We start from the raw sequence: 23,191 nt of genomic DNA, 5'->3' as shown, positions 1-23,191 counted from the left end.
CTTGTGAATGAAGATGGGCAAGTGTAACGCATCTCCACGTGGTAATAAAACCTACGGCAGTCCCTCTCAAGTCACTCAGCTCATCACAATATTAGGGGTCACTTAAAACAGATGTTTTACTTTGGTTAAACTTTGACCATGTGTCAGTTTGTACACCACACAGAATTTATCATTTGATAAATTGTTACAAAGGCAATTAACACGATGCCCCTGGCTCCCCTTCCTGCTCTTTTTAACATGGGGCAAAGTCATAGTAGGATAATTATAATCACGTACGTGAATATAATTCATAGTGTAACAATCTCATCTTTTAAACAAATGTAACCTGGATATGTGTATAACCTTAATACCAGCACCTGGGAGGCCGAGGCAAGCAGATCTTTGTAAATTCAAGGCCAACCTGATCTACAAAGCAAGTTCCAGGATATCTATGGCTACATTGAGAAACCTTGTCTCAAATAACAACAAAAAAAATGCAATAGTGTTCCTGTCACTCATAAAATTTTCTTCTTGGGCTGGCAAAATGGCTCAGTGGGTAAAAGTGCTTGCCACCCAGCCTGATGATCTGAATTTGATTCCTGAGATCCACATGTTTGACGGAGACAACTGACTGCTATAAGTTGTCCTATGACCTCCACAAGCATTCCATAACACACACACACACACACACACACACACACACACACAACTAAATGTAATTTTAAAAAGCTTTCTTCTCAAGATTGTAGGCTGCAAGGAAATACTGAACCATTACCAAACAAACAAGTAATCCTGTTAAGTTAATCAAAACATTCGCAGGATAGCTACTACACACTAGATGCATGGGGTCTCATTTCAAGGGGCTACAGCTCAGTTGTTGGAATAAACAAAATAATTGCTTAATTGTTGAAGAAAAGCTGAAATATTTTATTTAAAAATATTGCTTCCACTTATATTTGCTGCAGCAGTTTAGAGGAAGGTATTAGTAAGTCAGGGCTGCATACTCCCTTAAAGGGGTCATAGCTCTCTGGATCCCTGTGAAAGTCCATAGGTTGATTTCTTAGATTGTCATGAAAGAAGATTCAAGACTAGAAGGATTTGAGAACAAGAATATAGTTCTCACCATTCTGATGTCCATGATGAAGGTGTTGACTCAAGGTAAGGAGCAATGTAGGGCCATGAAAGTTCAATAAAGCAAATATTGACATTTTATTTGTGTTATCTTGGACAACTATTTGAGCCAATTCTCTTCCATACAGTAACTTAAAAAGACTTATTTTACCCCATGGACCTGTGTTTGTGCCCAAGGAGCAAATACCATGCAGAAGGTGCACCAGCTCGCTATTCCATACTAGCTCTCATGTGGATGCATACAATTCGCCTGAAACCCCATGGGTTAAAATCAGACAAAAGGACCATCTACCTGCAACAGGGTTGGGGAATAGTCATTGATAAGAGAAGAGGGAACCAGTTCTCCTAGGTTTTACCACAGATGCTATCCAGATATCACATACAAGAGAGAATATAGCCAGGAGAGGCATGTGTGATGGGGAAACAATAACACATATTTATTTAATTTAAAATTGAGACGCAAGTAATTAAAGCTTTCATTTGTTCTATTTTACATAGAAACCCATGGAAAAAAGAAGTACTTTTACCATGATCATGCTTTTAGTTAAACACTATGATTGCGTGCATATGCACTACCTAATTCTGTTCAGACATGTATGCGCTCACATCAGAGAGCTGCTACCAAAGTAACTCAATAATTACAAGTTTGAGAAATCCTCATTGCTGAAAATTACAAACTCAAGGACCTATAATTCACAGAATGCTTGTTTTGTAGCTCACTTGATAAATTTTATTGATTTTGAAAGCAATAAAAGAAAAACCTTTGTAGAGCCATTGAGATAATTATTTCATCATAAATGTGGATGAAATTGGTAGATGATATGGTAACCTGAAATTAGGTATCATTATCACATTTATGTGAAGAGTAGTTTCCAAGTGTTTTAAGCATTGACATACTTTATGTTTTCTCTATTATCAGAACCATTTTCAAGGGATTGTAAGCTATTGGTAAATTTCACTCTTGGAGTATATAGTTCCGAAATAAAATTGAGAAGACACAAACCTTCAATTATTACATTATTACATTTTTCTAATGATCCTTATTTCTCCAAATATTTTTACTATAAATCACGAGAGAACGTAGCCACATAAAGCCTTGAACTCCACCTTGTTATAAAGATAGGTCTTCTATAGCTGGGGCAGGCCTCAAACATCTAAGGCTAGCCTTGAAATCTTGGCCAATCTCAGTCTCCTAAGCTTGTGAATGCTAGGATTATATAGATGTGGGTTACAATGCCCGGTATGATTCTTCTTGATCATGCTTAGTAACTGTTCCTGGTGTTCCTCTCAGGATACCTTTTCTTGTTTATTTTCATCCCACCCTCTGGTTGAGATTGAAGGTTTAAATACCTTGAAGCCATTGTTCTCCTATCTGTATTCTTTCATAGACACGAAGGTCTATAATTCAAAGAACAAGCTACATCCCAGTATGTTCCCAAATTATATTCTGGCCTTGACCTTGCCCTCATGTCTATATTTATAACCAGCTGCCTACTTACTGTGTCCACTTAGCTACCTAATACCATTTCAAGTTCAGAAAATGAAAAGTAAGACTCATTTATTGCCAGTTCTGTCCCATAAATATTGTTATTTGGAACAAGAGGCCTAAACATCTTGTCTCCATGCCTTCCCTCTAAAAATCTACCTTTCACACAGAAGATTTGGAAAAACGTGTACAGAAATCCGAGCACACTTCTCTTTTGCTTAAGCAGTACAAAAATCCAGTGATTCTCCCCAGACTTCATGAGTCTTCTCTATTCCTGTCTTTTTGTTTGTTCCACCTTCCTCCTACGATACTTTTATCCTTTCTTTCTTCTTCACTCCGACCATCTTCATCTTGTTCGTTCCTCAGGACCATTATACTGGTGCCTTCCATTACTTATGCTGTTCTTTTGAAAAGTCCTGTTCATCATTTAGGTCTCATGCCAAAACACACCTATAATGATTTCTCCTCGATATCCCTGCCATTAACACATATCTCCACCGCAAAGGGACTCATAATGTTATCAAACTTCAGTCTGGAAATTATCACATGGTACTAGTAAGTCACCCAGAAAACAAAGGCACTGCAAACATTGTCCACAGGATTTTACTCTTAAAAGACAAACAGTCCATACACATTTTTAGTCGTGTTAAGACAGAAATGGAGGCCAAATGTTCATAATGAAAATATACTACCATTACGGGAGGCCGGCTTAAGAAGTTCTATACCTGAGACAAGACAGAGTGGAGCAATAGCACCAAGCCACTATTATGCCTAGGGTGAAGAGGATTTGAGGAAAAGGTGGAATTTCCAAAGTCTAGATATCAAGCCCCCCATCACCCCAAAGCTTAAACCTATAGCTGAGAATATAACTGTAGACAGAAGAGCCCCTCAAATCCTCTTCACCCTAAGCATAATTGTGGCTTGGTGCTATTGCTCCACTCTGTCTTGTCTTGGTAACTCATTGGAGTGTGTAATTAATATTTCCTTGATATTAGAGTCCATATGAAATATCGAGTTTGGTTTGAAATAGTAATAAATTCAGTTTTAGATTTATATATGTTTTGACAAGGAAACTCAGAAATAAGTGGGTATAAATAAATGCCCATAAGAATAAAACTTAATCAATGTCTAGGAGTGACTCAATAGATTGAAGCTGTCTGATACTTTCATAAATGTTTATTCAACTATTTATTTGCAGTATTGGAGATGGGAACTAGAATACTATGGATGCTGGCAAAATTCTCTACCAATGAACAAATTAGGTTCTATTTTGTTAAAAGAATCTTAGTCAATGGGAGAAATAATGGGTAATAACTGGTATAATGCTTAATAATCTACTATAGTGATAACACTATATATCATCAGCTTCTTAACTCAGTGTGGATAAGGATGTCTTGGTTTCCTTACGACATTAGCTCCGAGAGGCTCTTGCAGACACCTGAACCCAAAGATGCTCATTCTGCAAGTTGTGTTATATTTACACATAATTTACTATGTGTACAAACTGTCCATACACTAAAAATATCAAAAATACCTAATATGCATAAGTGTTATCTTTAAATGTTGCTAAATATATTAAGTTTAGGAAATGATAAAAAGTAAACATGTTCAGTATGGATATAATGTAATGTTTTTTCAAATATTTGTGATACACAGTTGAGTTTACTATATAATGCATTATATTGCAGATATAGAGGGCTGTAGTATCTCTATTTTTAAAACAATCTTATTTTACATAACAATCCCAGTTCCCTCTCCCTCTTTTCATTCCACTCAGCCCACCTACTTCCCAACCCACCCCCCATCCAGTCCTCAGAGAAGGTGAGGCCTCCCATGGGGAGTCAACAAAGTGTGTCACATCATTAGAGGCAGGCCCAACTAAGGCCCTCCCTACTGTATGTAGGTGGAGCAAGGTATTCCTCTGTGGGGAGTGGGCTCCAAAGAGCCAGATCATGCTGGGGATAAACACTGGTTTCACTCTAATAGCACCACAATCTGCCCAAGCTACAGAACTCTCACCCACTTTCAGAGGGCCTAGTTTAGTCATATGTTGCTTCCCAAGCTGTCAGTCTGGAGTCAGTGAGCTACCTCTAGCGCAAGTCAGTTGTTTTCTGTGGATCATGGACTTGGCCCCTTTGATCACAATATCATTCCTCCCTATGACTGGACTCCAGGAATTCGGTCCAGTGCTTAGCTGTGGATCTCTGCATCTGCTTCCATCAGTTACTGGATGAAGGTTCTATGATGACAATTAAGGCAGTCATCAATCTGACTACAGGGGAAGGGCAGTTTAGGGACCCTCTCCACTATTTCTTAGATTTTTAGCTGGAGTCATCCTTGTGGTTTCCTGGGAGTTTCCCTAGTGCCTGGCTTTTTCCTAATACCACAATGGCTCCCTCTTTCAAGGAATCTCTTTCCTTGCTCTCCCTCTTGGTGTCCTTTACCAACTCGACCTGTCCAATACCTATTGACATCGGCTACTAGAAAAATCTATCCTGAGTGAGGTAACCCAGACACAGAAAGATACTACACAGTATGTACTCACACATAAGTGGATATCGGATATAAAACAAAGGATAACCAGCCTACAATCCACAACCTCGGAGAAGACAGGAAACAGGAAGAACCCTAAGAGAGACACACATGGATCCCCCCAGGAAGGGGAAGTAGATGACATCTCCTTTAGTAAATTGGTAGTATGGGGGGAGAGTGGGAGGGTGGGAGAGGAGTGGAGAAGGGAGAAAGGGACCAGGGTGTAGTGCATCTCTTAATGCATTCTGTTAATCACCTAGTACATCTCTTAATGCCCTCCTAGATAAGAACCCAGGGAGAGCTAATAATTTCTCTCTGGGTACTTAGGCTAGATTGGGACATAGGCAGTCTAGGTCTGAAAATCCCATTTTCTACTACTTTGCAATAATTTTTAGTGAAATGAGTATCCTAAACACTGTTATCAATATATTTGCTCATGTGTTTATGGGTCACAAGCAGGCAGTAGTGTTGGTGAAGCATTGCACCTCTCTGTAATTGTACTATTAAAGCAAAAATAAATAGTCCAAAAGCAACTTTTGAGTTTTTAATGCACAAAAACAACAGCCCAGAAACATAACAAGCATTGACTTATTAACAATGAAGTATGATATTAAGGAGACCCCTCCCCACTTAGTAAATAGGAATATAGTGGGAATAGACATGAAGGGATGGGAACACTTTAGGATTAAGTGCAAGCCCTAAGGTTGAATACAACATTCATATATGGCTTATCTTGCATCAATATTTTCATAATGAAGCTTATGATATCTATACATATCAGAAAGATGTTTCTGACTCAACAAAATGCTGAAGAGGTAGTTTTACCAAGGCAAGGTGAGGAAAAGGCTTTACCTTGCTTTGGCTGTTTCCTCAAAACTCTACAACTTCGTTTGTTCTAAGTTTCTCCTGAATCAGCCAAGAAGATAATGCACTTAGAGCCTGCCAATTCATAAAACAAAGGACTGATTGACCCAAGGGGGACAAGGGATGTTTTTAACATCACCATTGTGTGAGTTGGCTGGGTAGCCTCCGTCATGTTCTTCCTTCTAGTGTAAGGCATCCTGGCTCCATGGAGAAACGAGCAATGTGACTTTCAGTTGTGGGAAGCCCGCTATCTTCTCCTTCACTTTCTGGGTGGTTTCATGATAGCAGCTTCCCCAGTGACTCCAGTGACCCAAAAATTTTCCCAGCTGACCTATCATTGATTGTCATGAATTACTTTAAGTCTGAAAAAAAATGAAACTGGGAATTGTGTAATAAATACAAGTAACTGCACAGAAGTCTTCTTGTTTTCAGCTGTGTTTCATAAGTCCACTTTCTGGACTCAGAACGAGTTGGGCTTCTGATAGCAAGATGCTACATGCTGCTTACTCGTGTGTGTGTGTGTGTGTGCACGCATGTGTGTGTGCACGTGTGATACAAACTGGGGAAGTTCTATATGTGTTGATATTCTTACGTCAGTCATTTGACTCTATGTACAAACTAGCTTATCCTAAACTTACAATTAGAAACAAGCCCACCCCACCCCCATCAAAAAATAATACAAACAGAAGAAACCAAATGGCAACAAAACCTTTGTCAATTTTCAAAACTAGAACAGTTCGAACAGTCATGTACCAGACCATGGTTAGGAACCATTAGAAACAAAGTGACATCTTGTTCATCAGGTATGACCAGTTACACACAAAAAGCATAAATATACAGGATGGAGCTTTGCAGATAGCTCAGCAGAATGTGTACATGTCAGCGCGAGGCTGAAATCTAGCAGGAATTTCCACAGAATGCCCCTAGCTAAAAGCAGTCTCATCGCAAGATCATTTTCAAGTCACCAATGATGGGAACTTTGGGCGGTGACACTTCGCCTTATTTCCACTCCCACTTGTCTTTGAGGATGCTCAATGCGAGAAACAAAAGTCACGAGAAACAGCGCTTGCCCGCTTCTGCATTTTCTCACAGGAACGTAGGCACAGGTGCATTCTCTGGTGGTGATCTATAGCTGCATGCCTCCTGCAGGTTCACCGTGCCTGGGGCCGATTCTTAGGACACATCACAGGAGTGTACATGCAACAGCTCCCACTGATGAGGTCAAGAAGCTCCTGCTATTACAAGGCTCCAGATTCAAATCAAAGCAAAAATAACCCAGAGACCATGCTTGGGCACTTCCCTTCGCAATGTTACTAAAAACGGATACTGGTCAGAGCAGCGGGAACGCTCTCCACCAGTGTGGATTGGAGAGTAGCTTTGTGCACTTTTGCAATATAAACAACAGCAACAACAAAATCCCCCTCAAAATTCCCCAGCTATTGCCTGTATTTTATTGGTTAGCTCTGTCTGTTGCTAGAAAGACGCTGTGCTGCTCTTGGGCTCTTTCGGTCAACTTCCTCCTTTTCTTCTTGTTTCTCTTCTCCTTGGCCTTTGGTGTTCTCTTCCCTAGGATGGGATAAAGAAAGAGGGGAAATGGAGGATGTCAGACAAGTTCCTTTCTCAAAGAAGGAGAATACAAAACATTAAGAATTTTGTCCAAAGCCCATCTGGAAAACATCACCCACGGAAAAGGCGGCCTCAAAGGGAAACCTGTTCACATTAATTTTGATGAAATCATAATAATTTCCTAAATTGGATACGCTGTCAAGGACAGAGACAGATCTTCCTGCTACAGGGAACTGGCATATTTAAATAGAGGCCGGATCAGTCTTACAAATATCCTTGTGCAACAAAAATTTTGCTTTTATTCTCCTGCTTTTAACAATGCTAACTTTAGTAGCCACCTTTGCCTCTTTCAACTGCTCCACATGTCTGTCAGTGAGAAGAAAATAAGCTTCTCTCTATGGTAAATATTCCAGAAGTCTCAAACTCCCTTCTTCAGGAGGGTGGGTCTTGTTTTTGACACTGTCCCCACCAGATTCTCTACAGACCAATGAATGAAACAACTATTTGTATTGATTATTTTCATTTTCTATTTAAAAAAAAAACTCTTGAGGAATCATTCATTATATGTTTCATCACTTCTTATCCAATTTGCCTAGACAAGTCATTTTCGTTAACACTGAGAAGAAGGCTTGCTTGTTCCAACAAGTGTTTTACTATCAGAAAACCACACCAAGTTCTTTCTGTTTCTCTCCTTAGCCACTAGGAAGCATGAACCACAAACTGAATACTTGAGATTTTTCTCCATCAGAGGCTATTGGATACAATTTCTCCTCTGCCATCTTTTATATCTTCCATCTTCTGGCTGTGATTTGTATTTTACACTTTAGAAGGTCTCAACATTTCTTTACATACATATATACACAAGATTACGAAAAATAGAAGGTCTCAACATTTCTTTACATACATGTATACACAAGATTACGAAAGAAAGAAACTGGAAGCACTTGGGTTTGGTTCACTGTTTTCATATAGAAAAGTGACACACTTAGAAAAAAGGGGGAACTTCATAAATGTTACATTTTACTGGAAGTCATCACAGAAGGACTGCTCTAGAAAAAAATCCAATTACCAAGTATCTGCTACCTGCCGTACTTCTAGTTTCATACAAAACTCATGTTCTACTTCTGTAGGCTTAAGCAATCAGATACCAAAGCAATCTGTATTGATGGAACATTTAGCTAAGCATCCACCCAATGATCTTCAATTTTCCTATACATATGAAATTCAGTGCCCCAATCCTTTTCATTACAACCCCAAAATGGAAAAGGTGGCTAACTTAAAAATAAACTAGATGGAGCTGGAGAGATGGCTGAGTGGTTAGGAGAACTTGCTGCTCTTGCAGAGGAACTGAGTTCAGTTCCCATGGTGGCTCACAATGACCTCCACATGTGGTAAACACACAGTACACACGCATCCATGCAGAATAAAACATTTATACACATGAAATAAATTTTAAAAAAAGCAAGAGATAAAGGAGATACATGTCTTAGGAAACCAAAGAGAACACTTAAATTTCCTAAATTAAGGAAAGTATTTCCCGTTCCTTCAGATTTCTGATCAAATGGTCACTGTTCAGGTTGAGGAAGGGAAGTGGTTTTACTTCAATAGCCCAGCAAAGTGACAGAAACACCATCAACATTCAACAAATGATGCCTGGGTTAAAATAAAAATCAAGGAAGAAGATAAACTTATTTTAATAGACACTACATTAAAATAATGAGAACATGATCATGCCCCCATATTAAATTATAAAGGTCCTTGAAGTTAACTTCTGGTTCTCATTAAAATTTGGCATTAATGTTATAATGGCATTTTGCCATCTTTAAACATAGTTAATCCTACCCAATGAAACCCTAGTCCAAGACACCATTAATCCAAGCAGCTGTGAAGTTATAACTACGTAGGTCCATTATCTCCAATGAAGACAGGGCTGATGAGTACAAAGAACTTAAGAGAAAACGGCACATTTAAAGAGAAGTGTCAATTACAAAGTTTTACAAAAATTTCTCAGTTCTACATGGTCCCTAAATAAACAAATATCTGAAGCTCAAAACAATCATTGCTGAGTGTATTTTAAAAATTCATTTAGTTTACTGTTCCTTTATATAAATCTTGGCATTGCTCTTAAGAGTCAATTGAAATTAAGCAAATGAGGGACTTGATTGGGGGAGGGGGAGGGAAATGGGAGGCGGTGGCAGAGAAGAGACAGAAATCTTAAATAAATAAATATAAAGAATTGACAGCAAAAAAAAGAAAAAAAAAGAAATTAAGCGAATGGAGAAGAAAACTACCATTCCTTGCTTAAACTTGTTCTTCTATGCATGTTCCTAGAGAAGCTAAGTAAGAAGGTGAACCCAAAGACAAACACATGGGCATCCTCATGAATATTAACCTTCATCAGGCGATGAAAGGAAACAGAGACAGAGGAGCACGGGACAGAAATCTCAAGGTCCAAATCAGGAGCAGAAGGAGACGGAGCACGAGCAAGGAACTCAGGACCGCGAGGGGCGCACCCACACACTGAGACAATGGGGATGTTCTATCGGGGACTCACCAAGGCCAGCTGGCCTGGGTCTGAAAAAGCATGGGATAAATCCGGACTAGCTTAACATAGAGGACAATGAGGAATTCTGAGAACTCAAGAACAATCGCAGTGGGTTTTTGATCCTACTGCACGTACTGGCTTTGGGGGAGCCTAGGCAGTTTGGATGCTCACCTTAGGAGGCCTGGATAGAGCTGGGCGGTCCTTGGGCTTCCCACAGGTCAGGGAACCCTGATTGCTCTTCGAGCAGATGAGGGAGGGTGACTTGATCGGGGGAGGGGGAGGGAAATGGGAGGCGGTTGCGGGGAGGAGGCAGAAATCCTTAATAAATAAATAAATTTAAAAAAAAAAACTTGTTCTTCTAGACTGAAAATGTTAAAGACAGCCTCTGGCCCTCACAATTTCAAAATCTTTATGTAGAGAAGGTCCTATAAAATAAACTAGATGAGGCTGGAGAGAGGGCTTGGTGCTCAAGACAACTTCCTGTTCTTACATAGGACCTGAGTTCAGTTCCCATGGTGGCTCACAATTATCCATGACCAGAGTTCCAAAAGATGTGAGCCTGAGCTATGGATGTTTGTGAGCCATGCATAGGTACACTTTGAAGACAGCTAATTTTGTATCTGTCATCTAATAACTATTCTTATAAAAACATTAGTATCAGATGGTCTTGGCTTTGTAATGCAGCGGTTACCGACATTTGCATGAAACTCTTGGTACCATAGGATTACTCAGTGATGCTTCTGAGAACTATGAAATATTTTTTCAACCTGTATGGTTATTTCTTTGATGATAAGTTCCAACTGATAATGATTAGGGGACATGGTGATAAACCTAATTATTTTCATATGAAGACTAATGAAGACTGGTGAACATAAACTCTTTGCCATTGTTTGGTAAGATTGGTTGACTGGTTTTGTTTCAGGCCAGTACCATTTCTGATATTAAATATATTGCAAATACCAAAAGAATTAAGATAGTAAGCCAAAATCTGACCACAAACAGGACTAAATTAACTGAAAATATTTTGTGGTCCACAGTAGATGGTTCTGACTTTATGCTCAACTTGAAATAATGGAAATATATTAAATGAGAAATTATAGAAATGATTCTACACACATTTTCTTCCAAATTAAAATTTTCAGACATTAATGAATTAGGTTCAAACTAGGAAACATCTAATCCTGTTCTTATCTATTTGCTCATTTTTATTGGACGTAAATGTGCTAATTTTTGTTCCCACTTAATTTTTCTATATCTAGATATATTCATGTATCCATATGGCTTGATATAAAAGTTGGAGAATGACTTCTGTATTTTGTATCATTGTACATTCTCAACATATTTATGCAGATATAAAGGCATGAATAATACTTGTTACCCTAAAAGAAATCCAACAGATTTAACTTTCTTCCTCCTTATAATAAGGGAAGACACAGATTCTTTACTACACAAGAACAGAAAAGAAGGTTGGGGTTTATGAGTTTGGCAACCTCCAACATATGCAACTCTAACTGACAAATTCTGCACATCATTAACTTGGCTTCTTTGAGAACACAGTGGCCTTGACCCATTGCTACAGCATGAATCTGTTCAGGGTAAGATAGCATACTCTGCAGAACAGGTCTACTGAGAAAAGACTATGGGTGCACGATGATGCCTTGCCTGTATGTTACAGTCTTGAAGGAAACTGATGTGCTGTAATGGAGAAAAGCTACATCAAAGAAGAAAGAATCTGGGTATTGTAATTGATGTGTATGATAAAACACTACATTGTGAGTCCTCATTTCTATATCTACAGTCATTGTTCATCAGAGAGTTATGAAATGCCACATGAGAAACCATGCTAAGATGCTGCTAAGATGAACGGAAAACAAATTATTAAAATGACCAAAACTAGAAAGGTATTATCAAAACCACACGCTAAGCAACATAATCTTTACACACATTTGAAAATGGTCCAAAAAGATATGCTATCCATTCTTCTACAGTGGAAGGGGAGAAAATGCTTATGGAAATATTCTTAACTATTAGCTGTGGATTACAGCTATTACATTCACAACAAAGTACGTGATTCTGAAGCAAAATAAGAGGAAGAGTCTCAAATAACAAGATCTAAAAACAATGAATCTACTGGTTTCACTATTTCATTCTTTCACAAACTCTCAATCCCAACCATTTTCTTTTCATTCAACTTCAGAAAGAATCTCTGCATCACTGCAGCAATGGTTCTTATGCTTCCTTCAGTAAGGCACAGAGGCTGCCTAGGGTCTCCAAACTGACTACTGGCTGTCCAAAGAAAGACTGTCTAAGAGTAAATAAGATAGAGGTAAACTAAAGGGGAAAAATAACAGCTGTAATTATAAAATAGAAAACCTTCTCTGTGTCTGCATATACATATGTGTATGTGTGTGTAACATTTTATATATATATATATATATATATATATATATATATATTAAACATATATGACATATGTGTCCATACATATACATAGGAATGGGAAAAACCTGCATTATAACCAGTGTAACTAAGTGTATAATCAAGTAGTTATTGTTATAGCTACAACCATGCAAAAATAATCACTTATAAACAAAATGCAAATTTTGAGGTTTGTGTTATTCAAGGACTTTGTGAATTCATAAAATCTTTCAAGCAACTAACACTAAAGGATGTAAAATCAATTAGACGATCATCCTACTGAACCTTGCCACACCTCAGAAGGTGTCTGGAGGCAGGACAGTAAGACATCTGAGAAGCCTGGTCTGCAGACAATGAATGGCAAGTTGGTGATTTCTATTTCTCATATGGGCAAGCTGAGTTTATAGAAGAATGATGAGGAAGAGAAATTTATTTTTTTAAGAGTGATGAACGATTTTGTGGAACAACGCCAATTGGTACTTTAAATATTTTAAAGTTCATATAAAAATATACAAAAGGCTTAAATATAGTTCATAAAGAAAATTAAAATGGCTTAAAATATATTTAACAATTAAAATTGCCAAATAAAAATAGGTGCTGATGCAGGATCCTTTTAAGTAAAAATCCTTAAATCTGTTAATAATGTGGAGAGACAAACATCGGATGCATAACAGAAATATAACTCAAATACAGCCCTTCTACAAAGTCATCTGGCAATATTCATAACTTCTGACTCTCAACTAGGAATCAATTGGGAAAATAGTCTAACCGTGGGCAAAGCTTTATGCATGGAGGTGACAAACAGTAAATTACCTCAATGTGCTAGTATGAATTTTCATGACCTCTTCTTTTTATGACCATTGAAGCAATAAACATCCTTGTATTAAAACCAATGCATTTAAAAATTTAAGACTACATCAATTAAACCCATTTCTAAGAGTACTACTATTGCATGTCCCCAAAATGTATCATTAATGGGCCTAAGAAAAATTCCTTAACATAAAATACTCTTATTATGAACATAAGTAAATTCATTCATCAAGTGATCACACATAATTGGATATAAGATATAAATGCTCATGAATAAGTAACTGACTTGAATGCCTTAGATATTAAAATGGCTATTAATTAATAAGGTCCAGCTTTTTCATTGTTTCATCTAGAAAGATATGCAAGTTGGCAAATATAATGAGCAATCTTGGACCTACCACAGTCTGTCTTAAGAGCTCATAGTTACTAGTTTAAATGGGAAGTGAAGATTGTCTTTATTGTATGCATAATGTTCTAACATATTTTCAACTTCTAAAATGACTAAATCAAGTTAATTAACATGTCACCTCACATACTTATCCATAGTGAAAAAACTTAGAGTCCCTCTCTTTGAAATTTTCCTGTATATATACTCTTATTTATATGAACTTGGGGGTCAGAGGGAGAGAAGATAAAGGGTGATATCAATGGTAACATTCACTTGATTTGTTCAAGATTATTAAAGCCGCCCATTTAGGATTTATTGGAGATCTTAGATTTCAAAGGGTAGACTGAAAAAGCTTCCAGTGACTTCACTTCTACAGAAGAACGTATGCTTTCAACTTCTGTGCATAAAACAATAACAAAGAAAAGGCAACCATTACTTGAAAGAAAGCGAAGGGTGTCACAGGCTGAGTTATAAGGAAGACTGGAGAGAGGAAAGAAGGGGAAGTGATGCAGTCATATCCTAATTACAGAGCACCCAGAGGACAAGATTAGAAAAGAAGATAGATGCCCACAGCATATCATAGTTAAAGCACTAAGTGTACAAAACAAGATGGGTACAGATAGCTGCAAAAGAAAAAAAAAATTCAGTCACATATAAAGGGAAACCTTTCAGAATAACAACTGGTTTCTCAGTGGAAACTTTAGAAGCTAGAAGAGCCTAGAACAATGCATTCCAAGTTCTAAAAGACCGTGAGGGCCAACCTAAACTAATACCCAGCAAAACTATCTGCCATAATTGAAGGAGAAAGAAAAACTTTCCATGATAACAATCTTAAAAAAACATATTCAACAGATCAAAACAAAATAAAATACAGGAAGACTGCAGAGGGGAACAAGAATAGCCAAGATACTGTGGAAGTAAAAGAAAAGTTATAATTCCTAAACCACAGAGTACCACTGATAGCACAAACAACACCAAATATCAACAATGGAATGACTGCAATCGACAAACACATTTCAATAATAACTATAAATATTAATGGCCTGAATTCTCCAATCATAAACACAGGCTGGCTAAACAGGTCAAGAAACAAAATCCCTACGTCTGTTGTCTACAAGGAATGCAACTTAGATTTAAAAACAGGCACCACATTAAAATACAAGAGTGTACAATAGGAAGCACATCAATCTAATGGGACAAGGAAGCAAGCTGGTTTCACCATCCTTAACGTAGAAAAGATAAATTTCAAACTAAAACTAATAGGAACAGATAAAGGAAAACATGCCATTCTAGTCAAGGGAACAGTTAACCATGATGGAACTGCTATCCTAAATATATATGTACCAAATTCTAGTGCACGCAATTTCATAAAAATATTCTTCCGGAATTAAAGACAAAACTTAACATATGCCCATTAATAGCAAGCGCTTTCCATACTATGCTTTCTTTAACACAGAACATATAAACAAAAGTAAACAAAGTGAACATCAGAACAAATGATATCAAAGATAACATGGTCTTAACAGATATCTCTAGAATATTCAGCCCAATCAACTAAGAACATACATTCTATTCATAAAACATGGAAGCTTTTCTAAAATATATCACAAATTCAGAAGGATGAAAATAACTCAGGTTATCCTATCTGACCATAATTAAAGAAAACTTAAATAGCAAATGAAGATTGCCTTTATTGTATGCATATGATGTCCTAACATATTTTCAAACAGTAAACAAATTGCTAGTAAATACTCACTCATGCAGATTAAACACTCGGTACTAAATGATGAATGGGTTAAAAAATTTAGAAAAGAAACTCTGGAACTAAACAAAACACAACAAATCCATGGGGTTGTATTAAAACACTCCAAGAGAAATGTATAGTTCTTAGTGACTACATTAAATGTCAGGGACAACACAAATAAACGATTTAATGAAGCAACTTAAAAACTTGGACAAAGAAGAACAAATCAAATCCAAATCCAGTTATCAGCAAGAAATAATAAAAATCAGAGCAGAAAAACAATTAAATAGAAACAAAGAAAAATACAAAAAAAAATCAACAAATCTGAGCTGGTTCTTTGAGAAGATGAACAAGCTTAATGAATTCTTGGTCCAAGTAACTAAAAGAAAGAGAGGACTCAAATGAACAGATTCATAGATGATCAGGGAAACATCACAACAAACCCAAAGAAATTCAGAATGTTATAAGAGAATACTTTAAAAGCCTGAACTCGGTTAAGCTGGAAAACTTATAAGAAGTGGATAAATTTCTAGATTCAGTCAAACCACCAAATCTAAACCAAGAAAAGAAGAACATCCTAAACAAATCTATAATAAATGAGACCAAATTGCAATAAAAATCTCTCCTATGAATTAAATACAAGGTCACATTAACTCACAGCAGAATTCTGTCAGACTTTCAAGAGGTCAGACAGGCCATCCTTCTTAAACTTTCAAAAATAGAAAGGAGCACTTCCAACACCCTTTTAAGAAGCCTGTATCACTAATGCCAAAGTCAGGCAAAGATACAACACAAAAGAAAGCTACAGACCAATTTCACTGATGAATACAGATACAAAAATGCTCAATAAAATACTTATAACTAAAATACAGATATAAACCAAAAAGTTATCCAGCATAATCAAGTTGGCTGCATCCTTGAAATTGAAATAGTTTTGCATACATGAGGCAATAAATATAATAAGCTACATACATGAAGTTAAAGAAGGAAGAAACAAGATCATAGCCATTGATGAAGAAAAAGCCCTTGACAAAATTCAACATGCCTTCATGATAAAAAGCTCCAGAAAATACAGAACTGGGGGAACATTCCACGACATAATAAAGGCTATATCTAAGGAACCCACAGCCAGTATCACCCAGAATGGTGAAAATCTAGAAGCAATCTCATCGGGGTCAGAATGAGAAAGGGCTGTCCACTATGTCTACTTCTTTTCGACACTGTGCTTGATGTGCTAGCTGGAGCAATAAGGCAAGAGAAGAAAATTGAAGGGAACCAAATAGGAAAAGAATAAATCAAACTATCCCTTTTTGTAGATGACATTATACAGCAGCAATCCCAGAAATTCTACTAGAAAACTTCTTCTAAACACTATAAAAAAATTCACAAATATAGCAGGATCTGGAATCAACTTACACCTATGAATAGCATAAACCAATCATACAGAGAAAGAAATCATAGATTCATGATAGTCTCAAAGAATATAATATATGGGAATAAACCTAATCAAAGAGGTGAAGGAACTTTACAAGGAAAAATTTAGAACTCTGAAGAAAGAAAGAGAAAAACACTAGTTTCTGGTGACTAGACCATGGAAAGATATCCTGTGCTCGTGGGTTGATCAAATTAGTATTGCGAAATTGAACATTTTATTAAATGATTTCTACAGATTCAATGCAATCCCAATTTAAAAAAAAATTCATTCTTCACCAAAATGGATAACCATTCTACAATTCAAGACAAAGTATAGAGTTCTAGTCATGAAAACAACATGGTACAGGCACAAAAACAGACATGTAGATTGTGTAGACTGCTGGAATCTGCAGGTTAATAGATGGAATTAAAAAACATAACATTGACGGAAGTAATCCAGACTCAGAAAGACAAATGTTTCATTCTCTCTCCCATCCGAGGCTCTTAGCTCTACATATTCAGATATCAGTACATATACTAGAGTAACTGCAGAAACAAGGACATCAAAAGTGACCACTGCAAGGGTAGGGGAGACCAATCAGGCTAGAGATGATCTGATCTGGGAAATCAGGAAGGGGGAGGGTACTAAGTTAGAGAGACAAATACTAGAAAAAGGAGGGAGAGAGGGAAAAGTAAGAACGTCTGGAAAAACCAAAACAAACCACAATATAATCTATCTAAAAATATTTATAACACATGTAAGTTGGTGTATAAAGACATACATGGTTTAAATGAATTTTCTCCCATCTGGGATGGCTGGGCTTCCTCCAAGAGTCAAGATCATCCAAATTCTGACACAAGGCATGAGAAACCCTCTTTTGAATTGTGGGTCATAGTTATCCAAGAGGTTCCCAAAACATTCCAGGCTGTTGCTGGTCACTTTGGTTGCTCCATGAGAGGTAAAACGTAAGTCTCTATTTCTGAAGACATCAGGCACTTCGGAGATGTGGCTCAGAGACTACTGTGTTATAGCTGATCTAAAGTCTCCTCTCTGAGGACTAGCTTTCCTGGTATCAGGAGACACCATGAAGCTTCCAAACGAGAAGCAAGCAACAGTCCCACCCAGCTATGGCACCTATGAAGCACAACAATGAGTAGTATGACCAGACACTAAGGGTGCATGGAGAAATAGTCTCCCACAGGGGAAGAACACAGCTGGTTATATAATACCAAAGGGTCAACCCTAAAAGCACACATACAAGTAGCATCATACGGACTAAGTAAGTAATAGGTGTGTGTGCATGTGTGTGTGCGCGTGTGTGCACGTGCATGCATGTGCAACAACAATGAAAGAGAGATACAAATTTGAAAGAGAACAAGGAGAGGTATATGGGTCAGGCTTGCGGAGGGAGGAAATGACATAATTACACTATGATCTCAAAATTTAAAAAAATGAATAAAAGTGGGGGCTAAATGGCTACAACTCATTGTATGTGTACCTGAAAGTGACCGAGAGTAAAAATAGAAAAACTCTGGTTTTAAATAGAAAGCAGTACTAACAAAATCTGCATACAAGCTGCATGCAACTTTCCAGTAGCTTCTCTTCTCACGTCACAAGTGGGAGAGCATGGCAATCGCCCACATCAATCATGATGGATGCAACAGACTTCTCTAACCACACGAACATGAAAATTATTCAGGATTCCAGAATCTAGAAAACTTACAACCTTTGCCAGCTTAGAAGAATGAACTCACTAAGCCCTGGGATCTGAAGGTGAGATGAGTTGCTGGGTGCATAGGTGTCACTATCTCCATGCCAGCTTTTACTGTGATAAAGACAACATTAAAGTGGCCTCTTGGCCCTTATATCAGACAGGTGATCCATTACCTGTCTCTCTTGGTTTAAAGATCTTGTTTGACATTCAAATGGTAGAGATAGAAACATATAGATCCCAAATGCACTCACTTTTATGTGAATTACGCTACTTACGGCTAACGTTTCCTGCACGTGGTATTTCCAGCGTTTCTGGGTTTATGGCTACAAACATGTCCTTTGGCTATACAATATGGCTTTTGTAGGACCAATAAGATAGTTCCAAGCTGTAACATTTCCTAATGCAATGCGGTCAACAGCAACGTGACAGAAATTGGCTCCGTTATCTGTAATACTGACCACTCCAGGTAACTAAATTCTCAGATATACATCACGAAGATCAGAGAAAACGTTCAAAGAAACGATTCTCTTTATTTAACAGTATGGAAGAATGAGCAAGAGAAATGGCTAAAAAGTGTTTTCCATAAATACTTTATGTTCATTGTAAAGGGCAAAGTTCTTGGGTGAGGAATATATACTTCCACCACAAGGGGGCAGTAGTTTGCTTTTATTCTAAGACTATTAGAGAAGCATTTGTGTGTTTTTCTGTTTTATTATTGTTGTTCAGGAACGCTTTACAGTTCCTACTTCTTAAATACATTTTAACCTGACCTTAAGGCTCCATCTTTCCCAAGACAGTAACAAGACCGAAATGCAGCACACGCAAAAATATAATTACTGTTCTGTCAAAAAAGATGTCTGTGAATTAGAGAAAAGAACTATTAATGATGATCCTAATATCCATCCATTTAGGAGGGAAATAGTGCTGATGCCAGACCGGAGTTGATATTTTATGGGAAAGTGAATACACATTACAGTAAAGAATCTTTTATCTCTAGTTTACAAGGACTCAAAACTAAACATGATCAGCAGCTTCTATTTCACATGGTAAACAGAGGATTAACATTCGGAATAAAATCTGGCCGTTGATGGGGTGACACAGGACTCTGACCTACTTGGCCTCCATCCTCCCAGCCACAGTTAGTTAGCTGCAAGGATGCAAGTCAAGAGGCAACAAGTGACATTTCAGACATGTTCCTCAGGTTCAGCTCTGCAGGGTACATTAGACGGTGAACAAAGTGAGGCACCAAATGTCTGGATAACCTAGCCATCTTCCTCCAACTAACTGGCAGCAGGACCAGGCTGCAAACATGGGCTTTAGTCTCTCTCTATATATACCTAGACTTACGGCCTTGGAAAGTCACTCTACACAGATGCCCTTGTTGTCATTTTTTAATACAGACAAAAGACGACACTATTCCTCTCGGTGATTTTTATGAGAAATGCCCCTGCCAGATCACAACCATGGAAAGCCTTTACTAGTCAGCTGTTCGTTCCTTCGGTCCTTCTGTGAATTTGCTGGAGGTCACTTTGCACTGTTTGTTTTCTTTACCATTTATCAAAATTGAGTCCACGAAATTACCCCAGTACAGTTTTGAGGCTGTAGGTTGTAAGATTACCACGCCCTTTAAGTGGCTTCTGAATATCCTTATTTAGTTGAACACTGGGGAAAAGGTCAGTACTTAAACCATACTGCCCAAAACACTGCGCAGCAACACGCTCTCCATTTACTCAAAATGATTTGCAGGAAATGATCGGTCTCATTTAGCAGTTTTATATCAAGTCTGAAAAGATTATCAGAATTTGCCAAGAAAATGATATTAGTTTGGGAGTTGGGGTGTCATCAGAAATTAATTTCGGGTTCCTTTCTAGCTAGTTTATAATAAAACTTCCCTTCTAAAAGAATTCTCTTAAAAACTACTGGACTTGCTGGACAGTGGTGGCTCATACCTCAAATTGGGTCGGTTTTATTTTCTTTTCATACCCTTTTTCTTCTAACCTAGTACTTAATTAAGCCTATACCAAAATCTTTTTTTTTAATTTTTGAGATTAGAAAATAATTACAAATTTTCTCCGTCCCTTTTCCCCTTGCAAACCTCCCCCATACAGTCCTCCCTGCTCTCCTTCCAAATCAATGGCCTCTTCTCTTTAATAACACACCGAACTCTGCTTCACAGAAACAGCCTCATCCTGAAATTCCCAAGTTTTCTTTTCCATCCAAGTCACAAATCCCTACTTGGCTTTAGTTAAAGTCCCTAAACTCTACAGAAGTTCCTCAGCCTGTCAAGGGTGGCAGTGTAGAGTTGTGTCACTATACCCACAAACTGACAGGAGGATGAAGGATGAACGCAAGGCCAACCTGGACTTCAGAGTGACACTTTGTCCCAAAACAAAACTAAAAATTATAGCTGTCCTATAGCTATTGCTGTGATTAAATAAATTAATGATTCAACAGGGTGTCGTTCTGCTGTGATAAAGCAAAGAGGAAGCACAACCAGAGGACATCTGTGGGGGTTTATAAATTTTCAATTTGGGTCTCATCCAGCAAGACTAGGGGGCAGAGTCAGAGGTTGTCGGTGGACTTCCACTCAGGCACAATTTTAGCAACCAAACAGACAGAATATTTGCTGTTGTTTTCCACTCAGCCCTTACAGCACTTAGCAGTTAGAGCATTCTCCTAGGTTCTGCCAATAGGTTTTGACTTATAGTGTTATCCATTGCATCAGTGTAAGTACTGTAGGAAGAAATCGAGAGGAGTGTTGGCCAAAGCAAATCCATTCAAATACCACTCCAGTCAGAAGCTAGGGGTCATTAATGCTCAGCTCATCAGATTTCCATTACAAAGAGAACATGCAGCTAACATTTCCATGGCTGAGAACAATTCAAAAGTCCAATACCAAATGACAAAGTCTAAGGATTCTACCTGAACATCTATGGGACAGGACCTCAAGGCTCATCTCTTCCATCTATCTGCATTCAAATGCATCTCCATCCACTTACCACAGAAAGACTAAAGACTCAAGAGAATACTTAAGTATTCTTAATAACTTTAAGTACCAAGGAGATGTTGACTCTTTGAACCCCAAACCTCCATTTATGGCTACTCAAGTATGAGTTCTGAACATGAGAAAAAGAATTGGTCACTAGGTTCCAAACAATCTACATGTTCTTTAAATCATATTAGATCGCCTTTAGCCTTGCTGAAAGCATACAGTATAATCAACAGATATACTGCTTAGCTGACTAAGTTTGCCAAAATAGTTAGCTTATATAAACCTCAGCTGTGCTCATTCATCTTTTGAAATGTCATATTTATTTTAGACACTCAAAATTTATTCTAGCCAAAGTCTCCCAAACGACACGGCAAATCTTCCTGCAACACTGTTTTTCCAGCCTAATTTTTGGGTTTGTTTATGAAGGTGCTCAGAAAATGAGAGGAACAGAACTGGAATCAATGGCATTTTGGATTGTTATATGTGAAACATTTACAAGTGAGGCCTTCGAGTGGATGGTTTCCCCCATCATCTTGGTACAGAATGAAGGTTAAGAACTTGGTATCAGAGACTAAGTCTGGGTTTAAGTTCCCATTCTAAGTTGACTCAAGCCTTACAGCTGGTATCTGCTTCAAGCCACAGCTGTGCCTCTCTAATGTGGGAGACACAACAGGGACAAGAGGGACCTGGGAGTTAAGGTGGCTGTTTGGACTAAGTGAAAGCTGAGCTTCATTCATGGTACCCATGAGCACCGAATATGCATTAGTAGTAATGGTGGCTGTCACTGATAATAAAAGCAATAAAGAATGTCAAAAGAGGTCCAAAGAGCCAGAACAGATCTTAACTTTTCTTAGAGCACCCACGTTAAATAATCTAAATCAGAGCCAAACCATTGACCATGTGCCCTGACACCATGAAGTCCAACAACATGCTCCAAATCAGTCATACCATAGATTTTTGGTTGTCACACTGATATCAGAAAGGCCTCTTACTACTGCAGCTGATTGGTATCCATGGGTACGGGTAAGATTTACTATATATCCTATGTGCCTCTGATTTGCCAAAGCAACTTTTCAATGTTTGGAGAGGTTAAGTAATGCTACAGAAGGACTCAGGTCCAACCAAGTGAGGATCACACACCCAAAGGAAAACAAATGTGTAGAGGAGATAAATTCACTTTATGATGGATGTTTACCAAAAAGAAATTACATCCACAGTTCTCTCAGTTGGAGACCAACGGCAAGCTACATGCCCCCTGTTCAGCAGCTGAATGCTTGCCAGACCCTGCGGCTTGGCTCCCTTGCAAGCCTTAAATACACGCACTCCCAGAGCAGCACCCAAGAAAGCCGACCATGTGCGAGCTGCTCCGGGCTGAAAGCGAGGGAGAGCGGAGAAGCTTTTCAATAACGACAAGCTTGAAGAGATTACACAGATAAATAGTTTCAGCGTCTGCTGAAGTACAGGAATTCAATTAAGTCTTCCAAATCACTGAGGGATCCTTTAGCCCACATCAGTCCCCCCTCCTTTCCTCCTGTCACCTCTCCTTGTACTGTACTTTCAAACTATCTGTGGAGCAAGAATAATGAGAATTTTATAACACATATAAAG

The 23,191-nt window shown here is 38.0% G+C and overlaps 1 protein-coding gene across 2 annotated transcripts in view; it reads right to left on the bottom strand.

The window, feature by feature from the left end:
* Positions 1–5,659: 5,659 nt before the first annotated feature.
* Rspo2 (R-spondin 2) overlaps positions 5,660–23,191 on the bottom strand; it is a 130,864-nt gene continuing 113,332 nt past the window's right edge. For both annotated transcript variants that reach the window (XM_075961066.1, XM_075961065.1), the window contains exon 6: positions 5,660–7,558. In XM_075961066.1, the coding sequence (XP_075817181.1) occupies positions 7,443–7,558 (116 nt within the window). In that variant the 3' untranslated portion in view covers positions 5,660–7,442. The remainder of the gene's footprint in view (positions 7,559–23,191) is intronic.

This window comes from Microtus pennsylvanicus, chromosome 2 (assembly GCF_037038515.1).
Source record: "Microtus pennsylvanicus isolate mMicPen1 chromosome 2, mMicPen1.hap1, whole genome shotgun sequence".
NCBI lineage: Eukaryota > Metazoa > Chordata > Mammalia > Rodentia > Cricetidae > Microtus > Microtus pennsylvanicus.
The sequence above is the reverse complement of the archived record's forward strand: the minus strand, read 5'-3'. Positions and strand labels throughout refer to the sequence as shown.